The sequence below is a fragment of the Phymastichus coffea genome, unplaced genomic scaffold, assembly GCF_024137745.1.
Source record: "Phymastichus coffea isolate CEN01 unplaced genomic scaffold, Cenicafe_Pcof_1.1 PCOF00014, whole genome shotgun sequence".
Taxonomy (NCBI): domain Eukaryota; kingdom Metazoa; phylum Arthropoda; class Insecta; order Hymenoptera; family Eulophidae; genus Phymastichus; species Phymastichus coffea.
The window spans coordinates 4,373,631-4,393,475 of NW_026706825.1; the positions used below are offsets into that span (position 1 = coordinate 4,373,631).

At 32.1% G+C, this 19,845-nt stretch overlaps 3 protein-coding genes and 1 long non-coding RNA gene across 5 annotated transcripts in view; all 4 read right to left on the reverse strand.

The window, feature by feature from the left end:
- Window positions 1-5,804, reverse strand: part of LOC131674328 (uncharacterized) — a 105,125-nt gene extending 99,321 nt beyond the window's left edge. The window contains exon 1 of the mRNA XM_058952941.1: window positions 5,284-5,804. Within this exon, the coding sequence (XP_058808924.1) occupies window positions 5,284-5,461 (178 nt within the window). The 5' untranslated portion in view covers window positions 5,462-5,804. The remainder of the gene's footprint in view (window positions 1-5,283) is intronic.
- Window positions 5,805-9,088: 3,284 nt separating this feature from the next.
- LOC131674040 (uncharacterized) lies at window positions 9,089-12,069 on the reverse strand. The gene is made up of 2 exons (XM_058952487.1): window positions 10,005-12,069; window positions 9,089-9,891 (listed from the first exon to the last, which is right to left on the reverse strand). The coding sequence occupies exons 1-2, from the start codon at window positions 12,067-12,069 to the stop codon at window positions 9,089-9,091; spliced, it is 2,868 nt and encodes a 955-aa protein (XP_058808470.1).
- Window positions 12,070-15,850: 3,781 nt separating this feature from the next.
- On the reverse strand, window positions 15,851-17,292 carry LOC131674386 (uncharacterized). Of its 2 annotated transcripts, XR_009302815.1 has the most exons (5): window positions 16,990-17,292; window positions 16,733-16,843; window positions 16,541-16,634; window positions 16,146-16,278; window positions 15,851-16,083 (listed from the first exon to the last, which is right to left on the reverse strand). It is a non-coding gene; the product is annotated as an uncharacterized LOC131674386 (long non-coding RNA). The 2 variants fall into 2 exon arrangements; XR_009302814.1 differs by having other exon boundaries at window positions 16,733-17,283.
- A 306-nt stretch (window positions 17,293-17,598) lies between these two features.
- LOC131674412 (uncharacterized) lies at window positions 17,599-19,615 on the reverse strand. The gene is made up of 4 exons (XM_058953080.1): window positions 19,464-19,615; window positions 19,158-19,362; window positions 18,758-18,940; window positions 17,599-18,606 (listed from the first exon to the last, which is right to left on the reverse strand). Exons 2-4 carry the CDS (start codon window positions 19,312-19,314, stop codon window positions 18,482-18,484), a joined length of 465 nt encoding a protein of 154 aa, XP_058809063.1. The 5' UTR covers window positions 19,315-19,362; window positions 19,464-19,615; the 3' UTR covers window positions 17,599-18,481.
- Window positions 19,616-19,845: the final 230 nt, after the last annotated feature.

A 19,845-nucleotide genomic window follows, 5' to 3' on the forward strand; every position in this document is an offset into this window, starting at 1 on the left:
AGATTCTTATAGTGATTACGATTAACGAGGTAGTTATATATTCAAAATCTATGAGTCTCATGCTAGAGGTGAAATAGGTGGAACAAAAAAAAAACAGATTATTTTATTTCAAAAAAATAGTTCAGTAATAAAAATGTAATAAGCAGTTAATTGATTAAGTATATTTATATATTTTGATTCGCTAAATCTGAACCTGAAGTAGAATCGCTTCGTAATGCTCCGTTCATTTTTAAATCGCGAATTATCCGTATTTTAAGGAGTATTTCGCATTAAAAATGATAACGGAACGTGGTAGGCCACTTCTGACTACGGAGTGGTGTTCAGCGGGAAAAATTACATAGAAATAATCTATATAATATGCTTGTTATAGATATTTTCTGTCTTGTGTGCTGAGATTATAGACTCGTTGAAAATGTTGATACTTTGACCTAATGTTTTTTGTTCAAAAATAAACAAAAAAAAATTTTGAATGACAGGTTATTATTTGTTATTGAAAAAGCTACAAAATGGCCTATTTACTTTTAAAAAAAAAATTACTGAACCATATTTAAAACTCGAAAAACTCTTTTTTCTTGAGAAAATTTGAACTTTGACCTTCATTTTGAAGGTCAAAAGTTTAAGTGATTCATACGCGACCATTTTTCCTTTATTCTACATTATTTCAGCTTTAAAATGCCGTTGGGTTCATTTCGCTAGGGGTATTGGTTCGCGATTTATTTCATTTTGGAGATTTGTTTCTGATTTGGAACACTGTGCGGCGGTGGCGGTTGAGACTTTCGGAAGGGAAATGATGGCATCCAAATACTGGTTGATCACGATCCTTTTGTGATCATATGAATCCAGTAGCGTCTGCCAGGCCTCAACATAATCCTCCTCACTAGGGTGAAGTGCTTGATTTTCTCAAGTGCCCTTCCCGTGAGAGATCCGAAAAGAAGACCGCACTTGACCGCATCGCTGATGTCGACGCGAGAGTGCATGAAAGCGATGAATTTACTCTTATAGTGAGCCCAAGCTTCACTTTTTCCATCAAAAGAAGGTATCTGGACCTGAGGAAGTTTGGGAAGATCATGTCGTTCCGTAATAGTTATGTTGCTAGCGTTCAGAGTTGAACTGGCTAGCGCATTGCTGACTACCGGTTGAAGCTTCGCAACAGAGGAAACGAGGCTGAAGAAGATGGATTCAATTTCATCGAACAAAGTAAGCTGAGCATGAGAGGAATCCAACACAAATAGTTCGTCTGTGTACCTCACCATGTCTTTGGGTAAAGCTGAGATAAGATCAAGTCTTGCCTTTGCATTAAGAGGATCTACTTGGACGCTCTGTAAATACGATTGTAGTTTCCTGACTTGCCTTTCAAACGCTTGAATTTTTTGCGCAATATAGGCTGATCTCGCCTGGACGTCTGTCATTTTGGATTATAGAGAGAAAAAAAAATAAAAACATACGCGAAAACCTAAAGAAGAACCCGTAAAGAGAGAGAAAAATAAAGAATTCGCAACTTGCGGTTTAAATGAACGTTGATGGACGTAACCGCTGTTACGCCTCGATCACATCTATTAAATAAGAAACAGGTCGTTATTCATACAAAAAGAAATATATTAGAAGATCAAGAGGAACTCCTCTCATTCAAAAGAAAACGGAAATTGACACAATTGAAGAAATATAGATTTATTGACGTTAGAAACGAGAAAAGAAAGCGATCAAAAAAGACACTTATCTCAACAACTCTTCGGCCAGCCGGGTGATGAGGCGCCCTTTGGTGAGAGTGATGGTTGGTCGTAGTGCTGGACAGCTGATGTCTGCAGCGCGAAGCAAGTGAAGCATTGGCACAGTCTTTTGGCGAGCAACTTGTCCAAAACGGTTCGCGCACACAAACAATCACTCGCGCACACGTCACTTTCCCAGACAATGAAATTCGTGAGATTTTAATACCTCACAGGAGGCACCATGTTTAATGTTGAGAAGCTATCATGCCCTAGATGGCATTGACGCTGATTTTTTCTTTGTAAGGGAAGGGTAATTGAATAATCAAAACAAACCTTTTTTTGATGGGAAAAAGCCTAAAGGCATAAAAAACCCATATTTAATAAAATAAAAAAAAAAAAAGAAAGAGTTGAGAAAGGGAAAAGTGACGCGCACTACACTTACACACACACACACTCGATTTTACGAACAAAGGAGGCGTTGACGCACCATTGAGGCGATCGTGCAACGACCGTCCAATGTCGTTAAAAAGCGCACCGTTGAGGAGATCGCTAAAATTGCCTATGAAAGGCGATGAGGTTTTTCGACACCTCGGAAAGGCGCGAATAAAAACTGCACTGGGCTGGACGTTTTTATGGTTAAAGAACCTCATACATTTATGCACTCGTTGTACACTCGAATTTTTACACGATTCCTTGAGCGGTAACTCGGAAAAAATGAGTCGAAAGGGTTGCGCAATACGTCGATTTGCGTCTTTGTGAGGGCTACTGGGGTAATGCCGAAAGGTCCTTGATTGCAAGGCGAACACGTGCGGTTTTACCGGTATCAGCATGAATACTGCTCTCTTTTCGCGGCAATTCTCACGAGACCGGAAAAGTACCGTCACACAGCGTCATTGAACTGTCGCGCTCATGCTGAACTCACCCATGCACATTCACTCTGGCGCACGCACACACATACAATTTCCGTCACAACGGAACAATTTTCTTATAAAATATTAAACATTTGTAATCGTAGTCAACTGGGCAAATTAAGTCGATCTATGGGCAATTTTTTAAAATTGGGAAATTAAAAATATATTATAATAAAAAAGATATTAGAATTTGAAATCGCAGATGGTAAACCGATTATTATTAATTAATTACTGATAAACTATAGATGGTCAAAATAATCTGAGGACGTAATCGTATTGGGCAATTCAAAATCTATGAGATTGTATAATTTTATTTTATTTTAGATTAATTCTGCAGGTCGGGCAGGGGGGGGTGCTACATTGGCCAAAGTATCAATATGTTATAATAAACAAATTCGTTATCCATCGATTCATATGAAAAAGACAAGTTCTGCAAATATTCATACAAATAGCTATTAAAAAAATTAATCCAAGTTCTGGTGAAAATTTCTAATAAAAAAAGTTTAGAAAGTTTTACTTGCAAGATGTATGACAAATTTATAAACAATGGTCTATAAAGAAAACTGTTATATAATTTAAAAATAGATATATAATAGAAAAATAATAAAAGACTTGCAATATGTAAGTTAGATATCATTATATTCCCTAACTTCTTTTGACAAAAAGTATTTATGACAAATATAGTCCTAAATCTAATATAGTATTATTGCACTAAATTTCTATTAACATGCAAATTTTTAACAAGGTATGAAAAAGCTTACTTACCCAATTTAATTTTGTCAAATTAGATAAAACAAACCGTAGTTTTTATAAGAATATTGGTATAGGAGTTTCTCAACGAACTATAATTGAGACCGCTATTTTTTATATTATATGTAAACAGTTTGCTTGTAAATATGCTGACTGATTCAGTGATATACTATAAGGATATTACTGCTGTTATATTGCTAAAGATGAAAACTGGGATAGTGTTATAAATAAAATGAATATTATTATACAAATTGGTGATTAGATTAAGTTTAAAAGTTCTAATGATACATCATAGTTATTTTTATAGAATCATAAATTATTGAATTCAAGTATGAGGTAGTGCTTGTATGATTACTTTTCACCCGCTACAAAATTTCAATACAACTCCTAAAAATAATTAGTAATATATGTTTTATCACTGAGAACTATCCTTTGGATGAAAACTGGATCAGATTTTTTTTAGGAATTGATAAACTCACACTATGTTGAATTAAAAAATAAATTAATCAGCTCTTATATTCTGACTAGATACAAATGTCTACAATAGCCATTAATACAATTAAATAGAAATAAATTGATAGTATTATATAAAATATGATAGCTAGTATTTATAGGTTATTAATATCTCTTTCAGGGTATAATTAAATTGTTTATCTTGAAACCTTAACTTTAATGTATGATTCAGTCTATTAGTATATATTTAATTTAATTTTGTATATGCTAATATATTTCTTATTTATTTATTTATTATTATCCAATTCTGTGAACAAGAGTTGACTTTTCTGCTGGTATTGGTATCATTGAGTGAGTTCAAGCCTTTCTGGTAATATATGATTCAACTTTTAGATAAATAAACAAAATTCAATGAAATGAATGTTATTCAAAATTTTGTGGTTAAAATTATTTCTTAACAAAAATTAGTTCTTATTCTGTTATTATTAGTCATACTACTTAAATATATGATGTTATATGTTATATATACTATATTAAATATTATAAGCTATTTTTCACATTTTGACATGGAAGGTCAATTTTTAACAGCAAGTCGGAATCTCATTTTTTGTAACGGTTAAAAATTGTTTTATCTTAAAAATTTTTTTACATAGAATGTGAATGTCCTTGAATGTTATGAGCAAATAGTAGCAGCAACTAGATTTACATAATTCATTTGGTCAATTACGGTATAACCAAAGTTTGATGTTTTAATTCTAAAGACCCTTTACAATGTACGGTATGAAAACTTTGTTGATAAAAGCTTTTTTGATAAAGTTTGATGTACTCTAATCGCAATTGCAAATTGGAGCAAAACTATTCAAGTTTTGTCTAATTCACTGTTTTCCAGCTCTTGGACTAAATTGATAACAATTCCATAAAGTTACACGGAACATTGAAGCAGCTTTAGCTTGCTTTAACACAGGCATTGGTACTAGAATCCAGACTTGGAGTAAATATTAAATTTTTGCTGCTAATGTAATTAGCAATGTAGTTTCTCGAAAAATACACACATTTTTTAAAATAAAGTAAAATGTCTTTAATTTTACAGAAAATATATTTCATTTGTGATAACGTATTTGAGGTATTTGTTATTGTGTATAGATTGTCGATATTGAATATGAGGAATGTTGTATTATGATTGGAACATTGGAATATTAATTATGAAAATTGATTATTCTTTAATATACTTTTGCATTCTTTGAGAATGATCCACAATTCAGATAGTGTATTATCATATATGTTATACATGATAATATTATATGTATACATTTTCTACAAAAGATACATTGCATTTGAAAAAGATCACTTTCGTTGTTTAGTGATGATGAAATGGAAAAAAAAAATCAAAACGTTTTACATATTCGGTTTTGAAATGAAAACGTTAAGTTATGATAATACAATTGAGTTCGTTTATTACTTACATTCAATAAATAAACAATAGATGTTAATGTTTGGCCGGATTGAATATTTCGCCAAGTTGATTGTCAAAAACCGTAGAATGGTTGTAAATATTTCGTAGTTTTCGTATAAAATCAAGATATTTTCACCATCTTCACCAATATTATAATTATTTAAATATATTTCAAGTTGGGAAAACATTTGTTTAATGTAAATAATAAAATTAGTAGTAAGCAAACTCGACAATTTGACGTTCTTTAAATTATTAATTTACTTGTTTTTTCTTGTTTAGGGTGTTTGCAGAATTATTGAGGTATATCAACGTACCTCCATGACACCGTCCAGCACACCGTCGAGACTGTACCACTATAGTATATAGGAGTCAGCAACCCCAACCCCCCTTGACCCAACCAGCAGTGTAATGAACAGTGAAAAAAAAATACCATTCGAAATTTCTCTAATTGATCCCTGCAAAAATGTTCATTATTTTAATTAAACCCCTTTAGTTGTCCCAAAAAAATAAAAAGCTATGATAATTTTTCCGTTTTTGTAACTGCGATATCTTTAGTAATACTTAATATTTTTGCAAAGAAACAAGGCAAAAAAATTGAACCCTTGTTCGTTTTAATTGCACCTCTCTTACTTTTTTAAAATTATTAATATATATGTCAAAAACAACAATCTAATTTTATTGTATGTTGTAACGGGGTGGTTATCTAGCAAAAATGAGAAATTTATTTAAGCACAAACTCCCACGATGCAGAGCTAACCGCCGCTCTATTAAACACGTATAGTTCTACGTGTATTCGCCTTTACATCTGATGATTTCGTTTCAGTGTCTTCTTTCCAACCGAGTTGAACTCACCTCAAGTTACTTGACTTGTGACACTCGATCTATCTTAGGTGTGACTGACTTTATGCCTAATCTGCCTAATCCCCTAGATGAAATCGGATTAAAACTTAAGCCTTAGAGAGAGAGAATTCGAAAAATGCCGCAAAAACTAACGCTCGGCGCGAATACAAAAAAATTTAAGATCGCGATTGACAAAATACTTTCGAAAGTATTTTGTCGCGCAATAATAAAGGGAGGTGTACCTACCCTGCTGTGCAATTACGGTGATCAGCCGTAATTGTTGTTGAAGAAAATCAACGGTCGATGCTCCTCTAATTGATCAGCTGCGCTGCCTCGCTCTCCAATATGTTGCTATTTTCTGCTATTATACTGCTGCTGCTTGCTACCGCTATAATGCTGTTACACTCACGCATGTAAAAAATAGTCCCAGAAAACTTTATAAGAAACGGCGAAACACAGTGCAAAACAAGTTGGCGGTATTCTTGCGAAAGCAGCTGAGGCTTAACTGCCTGTTTTCAAACTCTCGCGCGCCCTTTCTCTCTTAATTGTTCAAACTAACACGCGAGTAAAAAAATCGCGAACGGATCGATTAATTGAATCGACTACCGCTGCAATGTTTTTTCCAAATAACCCAATAACCCATCTATTTGGAAAGAACATACAATAAAATTAGATTGTTGTTTTTGACATATATATTAATAATTTTGGAAAAGTAAGAGGGGTGCAATTGAAACGAGCAAGGGTTCAATTTTTTTTGCCTTATTTCTTTGTAAAAATATTAAGTATTACAAAAGATATCGCAGTTGCAAAAAACGAAAAAATTATCATAGTTTTTAATTTTTTTTGGGACAACTGAAGGGATTTAATTAAAATAATGAGCATTTTTGGAGGGTTTAATTAGATTGGTGTGCAACACTCTCTTACCCCAGCCTGCAAAGTGTAATGGACAGGGGAAAAAAATTACTATTCGAAATATCTCTAATTGAACCATCCAAAAATGCTCATTATTTTAATTGAACCCTTTAAGTTGTCCCAAAAAAAAATTAAAAACTATGATAATTTTTTTACTGATGTCACTAGAATTTAAACGGATACGTCTATATTAATAGGACCCTAGTCCCCGTTACAAAAGTATTCTGAAGAGTGTGGCCAACGTCCGCCATATTGGCTCAAACGGCTTTGTGAAAAGGCACGCGATTCAAAATAAAAATGTCAAAAATTTGATTTCTCATTAATAAATTACTTTGTATGTTTTATCATTTATTCATTATGCCTTCTCCAGCATTTACCAAGTATTAAAGTAAATAGATTAAAGCAAAAATACCGAATTTTTCTTGAAAAGCAGTTGTATCTTCTCTATTTAAAATAATAAGATAAACTTTATTTGTGGAAGTCATACATGAGTAATTAGTATAAATATAGTATCTAAGATTATAAAAAAATCATACTTTTAAATTAATGAGCTTGGAAATTGTATGTAAATACGAGTATACCATTTAACAGATATGCCGATTGCTACATAAAAATAATTTTAAGAATTATTATAATAATCTTAAGTAATATAAAAAATGTGAGTTCATGTAAAAATTACTAAAAAATCCTGGAACAATATCCGTTCCTTAGCGTAATTTTCTTTCCAATGATCATCTTGGTAAAATAGTAATATTCAGGAAGAAGTCGGCATACGTAACAAGTATCTCACCTGAAAAAAAAAACAAGTTTTCTTGATAAAATTTACAAGTCACTTGTTGCATTCCTAGTTTTAAAAACAAAACGCATTGAATACTTTTCTTATTAAACAACTTAGGTTTTTCCTTTTTTGAAAATCATTAAAAAATGAACTATCGTTTCCGTTTTAAAATCAACTTATTTAGTGCAAAGATGCATTTTTTTGCTTGTTGTTAGATGTGCTTCCGTGCTTGTGTGCGCATACATGCCCCCAGTACCATCATCGCCGCTTTTTCTAGGTGACACGCGCGCGCGGCAATCGTCAACCATTAGTAGTGTAACATCCTTATGTCGCAAGATTTATTTATTTAATTTATCTCTAGACTTAATATTTATTGAGGCTAGAGTTAGAGCTAAAATATATTGTGTACTGTCCTGTCATTTCAACCACCTACTCCATCACTTGTAAAAATAAGATCTTTTTTCACATTCTTAGTTTTAGAAATAGATAGGATTTTTAAACGCAAGACTACCTATCTTAACACTATTTAGTTATTTAATGAATGACAATTTGTCAAAAAGGAATAGCTATGTACTTTTCAAAATAGTATTCTCGCAAATTCATATTTGTCAACTTTGGCTTTAAGTTCAAATTAACTATTGTCGATAAAAAAAAATTTTCCGTAAAATAATTATATGTTCTATTATTTACGTAGAACAATATATTTTCTCTAGATCTTTTTAATAAAGTTAACCTACTGTGGTATGATAAATTTGCTTTCAAATTACCTGTACATAAAAGTGTACTGCTTACAACTTTTTTGTAATCTACTTATACTCCTATACCGAGTTCATGTGACGTCGAAGTCACTCTCAGGTACGCTTGGAGTAAGCGTAGACTCAGGATTGCTCTGATTTGGCTTGTGCGTAATACTTTAGCCGGGACGAGCAATATTGTTGCTCCAGAAACTCCTAATTATGGAGGTAATAATAACCAAATCTTATTATAAGCACACCAAACATCTAGCTTAATGTGCTCTTAAGGGGGCTTGAATGGAAATCCACCAGAGTCAGGCTTAATGGATCTCCGAAAAGGGATAACTATTACGGAAGGAAAAGATAGCCAAATAAATTTTGTAACTTACTCTTTTTTATTTGTTTCGAAGTAAGGAAGATTTCTTTCTTTAAAGTCACTAGAACACGACAGCGCGCTTTGCGCGCACAAATTCAATAATATGCATGTTTAGAATAAAATATTTAAATATATTTGCAAATATCGCTTGCCAAGTAAATATATTAAACAAATATCAGGTTCCATCTGAAGTTGAAAGTAAACGATATTTTTTTGAATATAATTCTGTGTATACGTAATTTTTAACCAATAAATTATGCCTTTGATTTCCCAGATAAATTTTTAACGAATCCCATGATCTTACTCTAGACATAGCGACATAGAGTTGACCATGATTGAAAACATCTCTCCGAAGATCGATTCCAAGTGTTTTTAATGTTTGTCCTTGAGCTTTGTTAATCGTCATAGCAAAAGCTAATCGAATAGGAAATTGACGTCTTTTGAAAATAAATGGATATAGATTTTCACAATATAATGTGATTCTATTAAGAAATATGATGTTATTACATTTATCTCCAGTCAATATTTTACACTTTAGTAAATGTTTTGAAAAATCAATTATTTGTAATCTCGTTCCATTACATAATCCTTCACTGATGCTTATATTCCTAATTAACATTACTATGCAATATTTTCTTAGGCGTAATTTATGAGGCGGAAAGTTCGGTGGATTTAATGAATTGAGATATTCTGGCAGAAGAATCTCTTGCATCTCCCCATTGTCGCAGTTCTCTGTACTGTCTATACCAGTGTAGATGTGTTCAGTTTTTTTATCTAATAGATTAGTAACTTTCATGTTCATTTCATCTACATCAGCATTTCGAGCAGATAAAATTGCACAGTGGGTGATATCATCAAATTTCTTATCTTTAATTAAGTTACCGAAAATATTTTGAACAATACATTCATTTGCAGGAAGTACACTTTGCTCTGGAAGCTGTAAATTATCATTTTCATCATTCAACGTTCCATCACCAACTTGTAACAAAAATTTATTTCATTAGGCAAAACCCTCATGTTTGTTTTTAATTGAAATTTGGAAAAAAATGTCCACAAATGACTATTTTTTAGAGACAAATTTAATATTTCACTGCGTGTTCCATTAACTTGTATTAGAAGAAGCTGTCTAAAATCACCGCCCAGAATCATTATTTTTCCACCGAATGGAAGGTCATTGTTCATTATATGCTGTAATGTTCTGTTAGCGATTTCCAAAGCATACCTCGGGGCCATTGGTGCTTCATCCCAGATGAAAACTTTAGCATTTTTCAGAAGTTTGCCTTCGTTAGATTGTATTTTAATATTTGAAGATGAATCATGAAACATAGGAACCGGTAAACCAAAAGTCTTATATACTGTTTTACCATTAGGCAGTAATGTTGCAGCAATACCCGTGTATGCCATCGTAGAACATTGTATGTTCTCTGACATTAAAAGATTATAAATTGTAGTATAAACAAACGTTTTTCCAGAACTCCCTTGTCCATCTATATAAAAGCAAGTTGAGCCAGCATAATTCTGTGAACGTGATGCTTCAAGAATGATATCAACTATTTGTTTTTGTTCTGCATTTAATTTCTGATATTGTTGATTGCCAATTTCCAATCGGCGGTTTTCTTCATCATCATTATTTTTAAGAATATCAACTATTACATTTTGATTCATTGTCGGAAAGTCAACTAAACTTCTTCCTTCTTTAATTAAAAGGTTATTTATTTCAGCATAAGCCTCTTGATAGCTAGTATTCAAATCATTATTACGTGAAAAGTCCTCTGATATTGAATCTTTAAATGCTTCCCACAATTTTTCAGGATAAATTGGTTGACAATGAACCAATATACGAATGAATAAATGTCTGAGGCGCCGCGGCATCATCCAGGTTACTGCTTCTCTCATAGCTTTGTTCCATTCCTCGTCGTCTTCAATAATCCCTAACGCTAGACAGGCTGTTGTGAAAGAAGGATGTAATATATTATCTACAGTTCTCAAATCATTGTAATTTGTGGCACCTTTCACATGTAATAACAACAGTCGTAAATGGAATAATTCAATATGTGTAGGGCTTATTGAATACATGCATCCAATACAATCAGAATGTTTTTTCCTGGCTGCCCATGACGAAGTCATTTGCCCATCAACTTTCTTCTTTATATGTCTAAAATACTTCGGAATGTCAGTGTAGTAATACTGTCTTGCTTCATCATTAGTTGCATTCAAAGTAAAATAATCAAGTAATATGCTACTTGAATTGTTCAAACACGCTAACAATGCCATTTCATCTTCATTTTCGGTAATTATTACTGCCTGTTCATTAGGTAGATGTATGGGTAATGTTGTATCTGAATGACTTTTATGTTGTAGTGGTTTACTGAAAATTCTGTAGCATGCTTCCACAGGACTAACGTAACGGGTTTCAATAAAATTGCGACACTCATTGTGTTCAATAGTGTTCTGATTTTCAGCTTCTCCGATCACCACTGTAGCGGCGTCGTGTCCTTTATAAATATATTTGTATAAATATTTAACAGCTTTGATACTGGAAACAATTTCCACGTTGATATAACAGTCGAACATTTCTAATAGCTCAGGACAATGAGGAACAACCCACCTATTATCGGTTTTGTGTCCATTAGGGCATTCATACTCTTCACCGGTATCTGTTCTTCGATAACTTGGATAACCATTTTCGTCGATAGTAGTTGTGGCTTGGAATTCTTTTGGAAAATTTTTGGAACATTTACCGTCTTTCATACACCAGTCACTACATGGACCATGAATCATAGTTCTCAAAACAATTTCAAATAAGCGTGGATTTCTCACCTCAATTGGTATTTCGGCTGAGATGAATTTATCAACTATGTCAGGAGTAGTAATTTTGAAGCCTTGTTCCAGTGTGATCAGTAAATGCATATGTGGCAATTCTCTTTTTTGAAATTCAATAACATAAACATAAGATGATACTTTTCCGAAAAAATTTTCTTTTGTAACAACATGAAGCAAATGATCTTTTTTCAAATCAAAAACCCTAGCTACCAAATCTGGTCTATCAGCAGCTTGCTGTCCTGGTAATAAATTTTTAGTTATTTCTAGCCAATTGGGATTACATGTCATAGTCAGAAAAATGTCAGGTTTCCCAGTTTCATTTACAATAGCCATTGCGTCTTGATAACATATATCGAGGGGAACCAAGAAATGTTGAAGGAAGTATTATAGTTCTACCTACTTGCCCATCAACATCATTTGCACGATTACTCATGTAATCATTCAAACCTTGATACGTATCAGCCCTTAATTGTTTTTGATGAGAATTACACCATTAAATCCTATCTCTTTCAATTTTTACGTAACTGTCTACTACCCATTGGTGAAACAGTCTACGTCCTCTTATGATAGGATTAAAATCGTCATTTATGATTGCCATTCTGGTCCTAGCATAATCTAGTCGGGTAATTTTACGTTCATGATCTGTGCGAAACATATTTACATGCCAACCTTGTGTACCGTATGGGTAAAATAAAGGATAAATCCACGGTTCAACATTAGGATCTAGAGAACTGACATATTGCAAGACTTCGGGTTTTTCGGGTATTTCTCCATCAGCGCTAGTTGAAAATATTGCAGCAACTTCATTTACTCGTTGAAAATTGTATCTACGATGGTCTTGACCTGGTTTTAATGAAAATAATAACTGCAATTCAGCACATAGGTCCTTAGCAGCCGGAAATTTGAACAAAAATGACGACAAAAAGTGGCAACGGGGTTTCATTTGTTATCTCAAAATATACTAAAATTTACTGGAATGAAAATCGGCGGAGCAAGGATATTTGTTTTTTACATAAATTTTGATTTTTTTCATGAATTAATTTTTTTCATATATTTAATATTGCATAGCTGTCGATAATTTCGAAGAAAGTATTGTTTTTAACTGCGAGCGTGAATATGGCAGTAAGCAAAAATACTTACTTTGTGTATCTAAGTATAAGAAATTTTGCACGATACGGGTATGTGGCGAAAAGTAAACAAAAAACAGAAAAGAAAAACTGTTAAGCTATTGTACATGTTTATTTATTTATTCGGACAAATTTTGTGAAAAAAAAAAAAAAAACTTAAAAGTACTAGTGGTTTTTCATCGAAACAAATGAAAAATTTAACAAATTTCATACGTTGTTCTGCTGGCAAAAAATCCGTACCTACAAATTATCGTCAGCATATGACTGAAAAATCTTCATTTTTGAATAATTTATACAAATCCAGTGGTTTCAAATTTGATGTCGGAAGCGGTAAAGTAAAAGAAGACAGGACTGTGATTTGGGCGGATGCAAGTGAATTATTAGACGCTATATTATGTGAACGACATGTAGTCGGCAACTATATTGTAAAAGTAATGGCCGACGGCGGACAAGGTTTTTTTAAAGTGTGTATGTCGATTATACCAGCTAATGATGTTATAGAAAACAATGATCAACCTTTCAAGAAAAAAAGAAAAACGTACCACGAAGGAGGAAGTGTGAGTGCAAAATCCAAGATAACTAGTGTTTATCGTTTGATAATGCTGTGTATAGTTCCTGACATCAAAGAGACCTACGAAAACGTTAAAATTTTATTTGATTTAATACAGATCAATAATATTTCCTTTAAATTTTGCTCCGATTTCAAGCTGCTCTTATTAATAAATGGTCAACAGACTGCTACTTCTTCTTTCCCTTGCCCTTACTGCAATATAACACTGGACTCTTCGAGACGTTCTTCAAATCGTAGCGATGTATTACCATTGAAAACTTATGGGATGCTTGAAAATGATCATGACGCCTTTTGTTCTATCGGAAAAGATAAGAAGGTAGCCAAGAATTACCACAGCGTTATTAATCGACCTCTATTTGAAGAAAAGACCGATTTTTGCGTGTTGGAACGGTGTGTGATTCCTGAATTACACGTACTTCAAGGTTACGTGAACCATATTTTCTGGCAGGGATTAGTACCTCTATTAGGTCGGGAAAAAGCTCTTACGTGGCCAAAAAAATTGAATGTGATTCCAAAAAACTATCATGGAGAAATATTTGAGGGCAACGCTTGTCGGAAACTTTTAAAAGAATCTGATAAGTTGTTTGATTCAGACATTTGCAACGGAGTAGGAAAATTAGCACTCTTACGCTTTGTGAACGCCCTGAAAGCCATGGATAAAGTAGTTACTGCCTGCTTTTCAACAACGCAACCAAAAAGTGATATAGATACTCTCATCGTAAATTAAAAAAAAAGTTTTCAAGCGACAGAATTATCTACAACGTTAAAAGTTCATGTTGTGACGGAACATTTAAAAGATTGTTTAGGTTTCTTGGATAACGTTGGCTTGGGGGTATGGTCTGAACAGGCTGGGGAATCAGTTCACAAAGAATTTTTAAAATACTGAAATAAATATAAAATAAATGTAACAACCGATGCTAATTCATATCCTCACAGACTAAAAAAGGCCGTTGTTGAATTTTCATCTCTGCATATTTAATTATATTTATTTGTCAATGCAATATGAGTTCGATGTTTGTAAAGTTTGTAAAGCGTTTGTCAAGCGTTATTTGTATAATAAAAATTGAATAATTATGTATCGAAAATAAATCTAGCTTAACAATTAAATTATTTTATTAAATTATTAATGATTGACTAGAAAGAAAGAAAAATTGTGTAAAAAACAAATATCCTTGCTTCGCCGATTTTCATTCCAGTAAATTTTAGTATATTTTGTGATAACAAATGAAACCCCATTGCCACTTTTGTCGTCATTTTTGTTCAAATTTCCGGCTGCTAAGGACCTATGTGTCAGGTTGTGATGTATTCCCATTAGTTTCTGCAATCAATTGCTGCATACGAATTTCATCTATCATCATTTCATATGATTTTGCATAAATGTTATTATTACGGATTATACCATCCAGTATTGCCATCAAGTTATAATCTAGAACAGAATTTTGTTGCATGCGATACTTCATTGCTTCATTTTGATCAATTATGAAAAGCTGACCGAATGCAGGATTTTCGCCTTCGCTAGGGTACAAAGCTGTATTTATTTGATAATATATTTGACCTTGAATTTTGAAACAGTAGGGAGCTTATCTTTGTGACCGAAAATTGAATAAATTGGCATTGAATGATGCGAAAGATAAAGAATTATTATAATGGCGTATGCGATAAAAAAATCTTGATGATTTATTATGCTCTCCATCAAATAAATTTTTAAGTTCAGGAGGAAAATTTGGTAATGGATCTAATTTTATTGTTCCATGACCACAGCAATCATTGAAAGATAAACCTTTGTTTGAAACTTTCTCGTCATTAAAATGTTTAGCTTTACAATGCTGACATAGAACATCCATAGGTCCTAAATAATGTTTAACGTTTTGCCTTGATGCTCGATTATTGTCAATAATTCGTTGACGTTCAGCTTGGCGCCTACAGCGTGCATTCTCTGCATCACGAATACGCTTTTGAGCGCTCGCAACCTTTGCTTCTTCGTCTGTGAGTTTTCGTCTGCCCATGTTTCCGAATAATAGAGCAAAAAAATTTTGACAATTTATTAACAAATAATTACTCTATATAAAAAGACGATTTTTTCGATATTAGTTCGAATAGAATTTGAATATTAATATAATGAAATATATAATTCAATAAATACCCAGTTATTGAAAGAGCATGCTATAACTTTTCTATTTTACGTTACTATGCTTTGGCTTTGTCAATTTGGTTTTGGTATTTTGGTTTGGTATCGTGTAGTTAGGTTTAGTTTGGTTTGGATTGGTTTATTTAAGTTTGGTTTGATTTGGTTTGGTTTGGTTAGGTTTGGTTCGGTTTGGTTTCAAGTTTGGTTCGGTTTAGTTTGGTCTCATGTACAAATATTATATAGATACATAATTGAATATGTGAATACGTTTTTATGGAAAAAGATGATAATCTTTATTCGTAACTTACAAATAGAGTACACTAATATGTCAACAATAAATTTTTTATATTTTCCAACTTTTTTTTATAATGAACACTTGGCAAAAATTAAAAAATAATGTAAAAACAATTCCAAGTGTAATGAACCCAATAATATCACATCACTATGTTATTATACGCACCAAAGATTCCTAGCCAAATAAAGGAGACAAACTTTGAAATAGACATGAAGCACAAGATTTTCTGAAACATAAGAATAATTGTAGATTGAATATAGAATAATATAGAGTATATATTATAGTCACCTGAATATATTATGACTTATTCAATTTTACAATATTCAACTCATCAATCATTATTCAGATTCTGTTTTCAAGTAGAAAGCTTCAGAGAAAAAACAAATCACGGCTTGCTCCTAATCTTGAAAGAAAAAGTTATCTGAAAAGAAAAAATCAATAGTATGAATCATAAATGAGTATCGATATAGAATTAAGCTGCATCATAAGAGGATATATCTAAAATAATTTGTGATAATGATGCCATAATATAGGATATAACGATACTTTCCTCATTGTTGAAATACTATCTTTAAGTTAACTTCACAAAAAAATGTCAAATATTCTGATACGTCATTGTTTATCATTGGCTTACATAAAATTTAAAGGTGGATTTGGTACACTAATATTATAATAGTACTCACTGAGGTTTCATAAGCAAATGGAAATTCAAAATTTTGCAGCGAAGCTTTAATCCTTGAACTATCAATTCTTATTACTTTGTTGGTATATGATTACCTGGAACATGAAAAACAATTCCATATACAGAGTAGAGATCTAAGTGTTATCACATAATACAGACAATATTATAATTTAAACACATAGAATTAATTCACCTAGCATATATCCAGTATTTAATCAACTTTCCCTGATAAGAAGCTCCTGAGCTTCTATATATCTTGGATCCTTTGTTCACAATTGTGGAATTATGTGATAACAAAAATTGTCTGGAATAGAAATGAAATACTGCGTATATAAACAATGCAAACTATGATATATAATCGTTTTTCATTATGCTTTCAATAAACACATGACTAAGTAAAATGATTCAAAACTTGTAGAAAACTGTTAATATGGAATGGAGGTTAAGTACCCAATAAAAGGGAACAATGTTATACTTGCCGAAATCCGGCAATATTCTTCAAACACAAAAACAAATACACCCCGGCCACTGTGAGAACCGTAATCATTAACAGTATTTCTGGTCTATTTTCTTCTCAAAATAGACAAAATATTTTTTCAAATTAATCTACACGTTATATACTTTTACGTTAAAAAAATAGAAAATATGCTCAGTCACAGTCACTCACTCTCTCGAAAGAATGAATATAGATGATCGATACTCGATAAGCTTGAAAAAAATTTGTGTTATAGGCTAGTTTAGGGAGCATACTAATGAGGGCGTTGTACTTCAGAATCTCGTACGTTTTCGTTTTTAGTGTCAAATTGTCAATGAAATCCTAAAAAAAATTCCAAACCAAAGTTTACTCAGCACATTTAATCCAACTATATTACTTCATGTGCTTATAAAATTAAAAAAAAAAAAAAAAAAAAAATTGGTATTGCTTTAAAAATCCTGTTGAATGATCGGGGGTGAAAAAAATTATTTGAACAAAACCCTATTAATGAGACCAAAATTCTGTTATTTTTATTTATTTTAATAACAGAAAACTGCACATCCATATGGACCAGATCATGGTAGAAAATTTTTATTGAATAGTATCTCCTTTTACAAAATTTTACATCGTACAAGTATATTAAAATGTTATCAAAACAGTTGTTACATAATTATTCGAACATAACATATAGAAATTTTAAGTGATTATATCACCTTACAAAATCTTTTTCGCCTCGATTTTTACAATGTAAAAATATTATTTGGATAGCCTTATAGGAACATGTGACTGGCTATATGTACTATTTCCAACTACTGCTATTCGCAAACATCGTAAACAAACACATTTACTCATAAGAATACTAAATTTACAAAAGTATTACATTTCGTATTCTAAAAATTACTCTATATTATTCTCACTTTCCATGTTTACTCAAAGTATGTATTGAACTTTTATATTTAGATAGGAACTTTGCATAAAACTATTATATTACTGGTCAGTCATTAAATAAAACAGTTCTGTTATTACATTAATTTAAAATAAGCAATGCTTCAAATGCTATACATACGTCTATATGCTATTTTTCAAATAAATATATATTATCTATATATACTTATGAACAATGTATCAGAACATATTACATAAACATATTAAATAGTGTATGCATGTTTACTTATGACGTTAGGCATAAAATTTACTTTCAACATTTTTACCAAGTAATATCACTATTCATTTAGTTCGAAGTTTAAAGTAAAAAAGTATATAAATACCCTTATTTCAAACAATACTGCTCTCGTACATTAGACTTTTACTTTCCCTTATCGCCTCATTATACCATATCGCAGTATAATACATCAATACTTCGAGTTTATATAGAGGAATATTTAGCAAAAAAAGGAGGCACAAAAAATGGAAAAGCTATCTGATGCAAATAAATAAGTATGGTAGTGAATTAATGATGACATATGACTAATCGCGTCCTCTCTTAGGTGTCTTGTTTCCGCGAGAGACATCCGCAGCAGACATTTTGGGAGCGCCTTCAACTTCAGTCACACACAAGTCATTTATGCATTTTATGGATACTGGTCCTGCTCCTATAAACGTGACAAATGAGAAAACAAAATTTCAAGTACCAGCTTTTCACAATCCTTAAAGGATAAAATACATAACTATTTCAAAGACGACAGTTACTCAAAACATGATCAGTATTCAGTAGTAGTTAAATTTTTGTTCATAAGTACATACCACTGGTATCCACTGTTCCTATGACCTTCACACAAACACCTTTTTCAAAATTCAATCCTTGGTAATTTGAAATGTTTATGGTGACTTTGTACTGGCCATCAGTTATGCAGCCAACGCCCCCAACTTCAGTATTGAATTTAGCCTCAGGCTTGTAGAACTTAATCTTGATGTGTCCTTCAACACCTATAAAAAAAGATTAAACTTATAAAAAAATGGACTTACGAATAAAAAAATTACTCTTACGCTGTTAATCTACATAATTATATACATTTGAATAAGCTGAGTGGGAGATTAAAAATATCTAACTGAGGTTAATTTTTCAATGAAATTGAACAAATATTAAACAATTACAAATACTGGAATTAAATTTTTCAAAAAACTATGAAAAAATATATCTTACTTATGATTTCCTGAGATTTTCCAGTCTCTGCAAATTGTACAGTTGTAAATTCAGTTGGGATAATTAAGTCAGGGGTAGGGGCAGTATGTTTTCCTAGTACAGTTACAATAGTATCGTCCTTTATCAATAACTCCATCCCAATCAAGTTATTTTTCATCTGTTCTTGCGCCACAGACTTACTTGTGGCAGATTCAATGTGTACAATCTACAATGAAAATATTAATTCATAGACATTTATAGTAATAGAATGGATAATCAATGTATTTTGAATGAGGAAGTAACAAAATGTATGTATCGTATACTCACATTATCAATAGCAATGGAGTCGACATGTTTTTTAATTATTGGTGTTCCCCAGACTAAGCATGTCACTCTACTCTGGCTATTATTGTTCAACACGAATTTGAAGAGATCATATTTTTTCAATCGACCAACCACTGTTGGCGCATGTACCTCATCAACCAATCACTTCGCTGTTAAAAAAGAATTTAAAGTGAGAATTTAAACAGTTAGCTTTGCGCTGCATGCTTTTACAAATGCAACAGCAAAGTATTAATGCAAAAAATAGAAACTATATTTGTAATACTGCTTACACATGTTTATCCTTATCCCGGATATCAGAAAAATCATCATCAGTTGTGTAAGGTAAAATTTCCGGTTCATCAACTGCTTGAGCTCCATTGTTGTT

Excerpts from the sequence above, each read along its gene's own strand:
- LOC131674040 (XM_058952487.1), bottom strand. The coding sequence starts at position 12,069 with ATGGCTATTGTAAATGAAACTGGGAAACCTGACATTTTTCTGACTATG. Across the intron at positions 9,892-10,004 it reads ACAAGTTAATGGAACACGCA|TTGGTGATGGAACGTTGAAT; the intron begins GTGAAATATTAA and ends TTTTGTTACAAG.
- LOC131674412 (XM_058953080.1), bottom strand. The coding sequence starts at position 19,314 with ATGAAAAATAACTTGATTGGGATGGAGTTATTGATAAAGGACGATACT. Across the intron at positions 18,941-19,157 it reads AAAATCTCAGGAAATCATAA|GTGTTGAAGGACACATCAAG; the intron begins GTAAGATATATT and ends CTTTTTTTATAG. Across the intron at positions 18,607-18,757 it reads AGGAACAGTGGATACCAGTG|GAGCAGGACCAGTATCCATA; the intron begins GTATGTACTTAT and ends TCACGTTTATAG.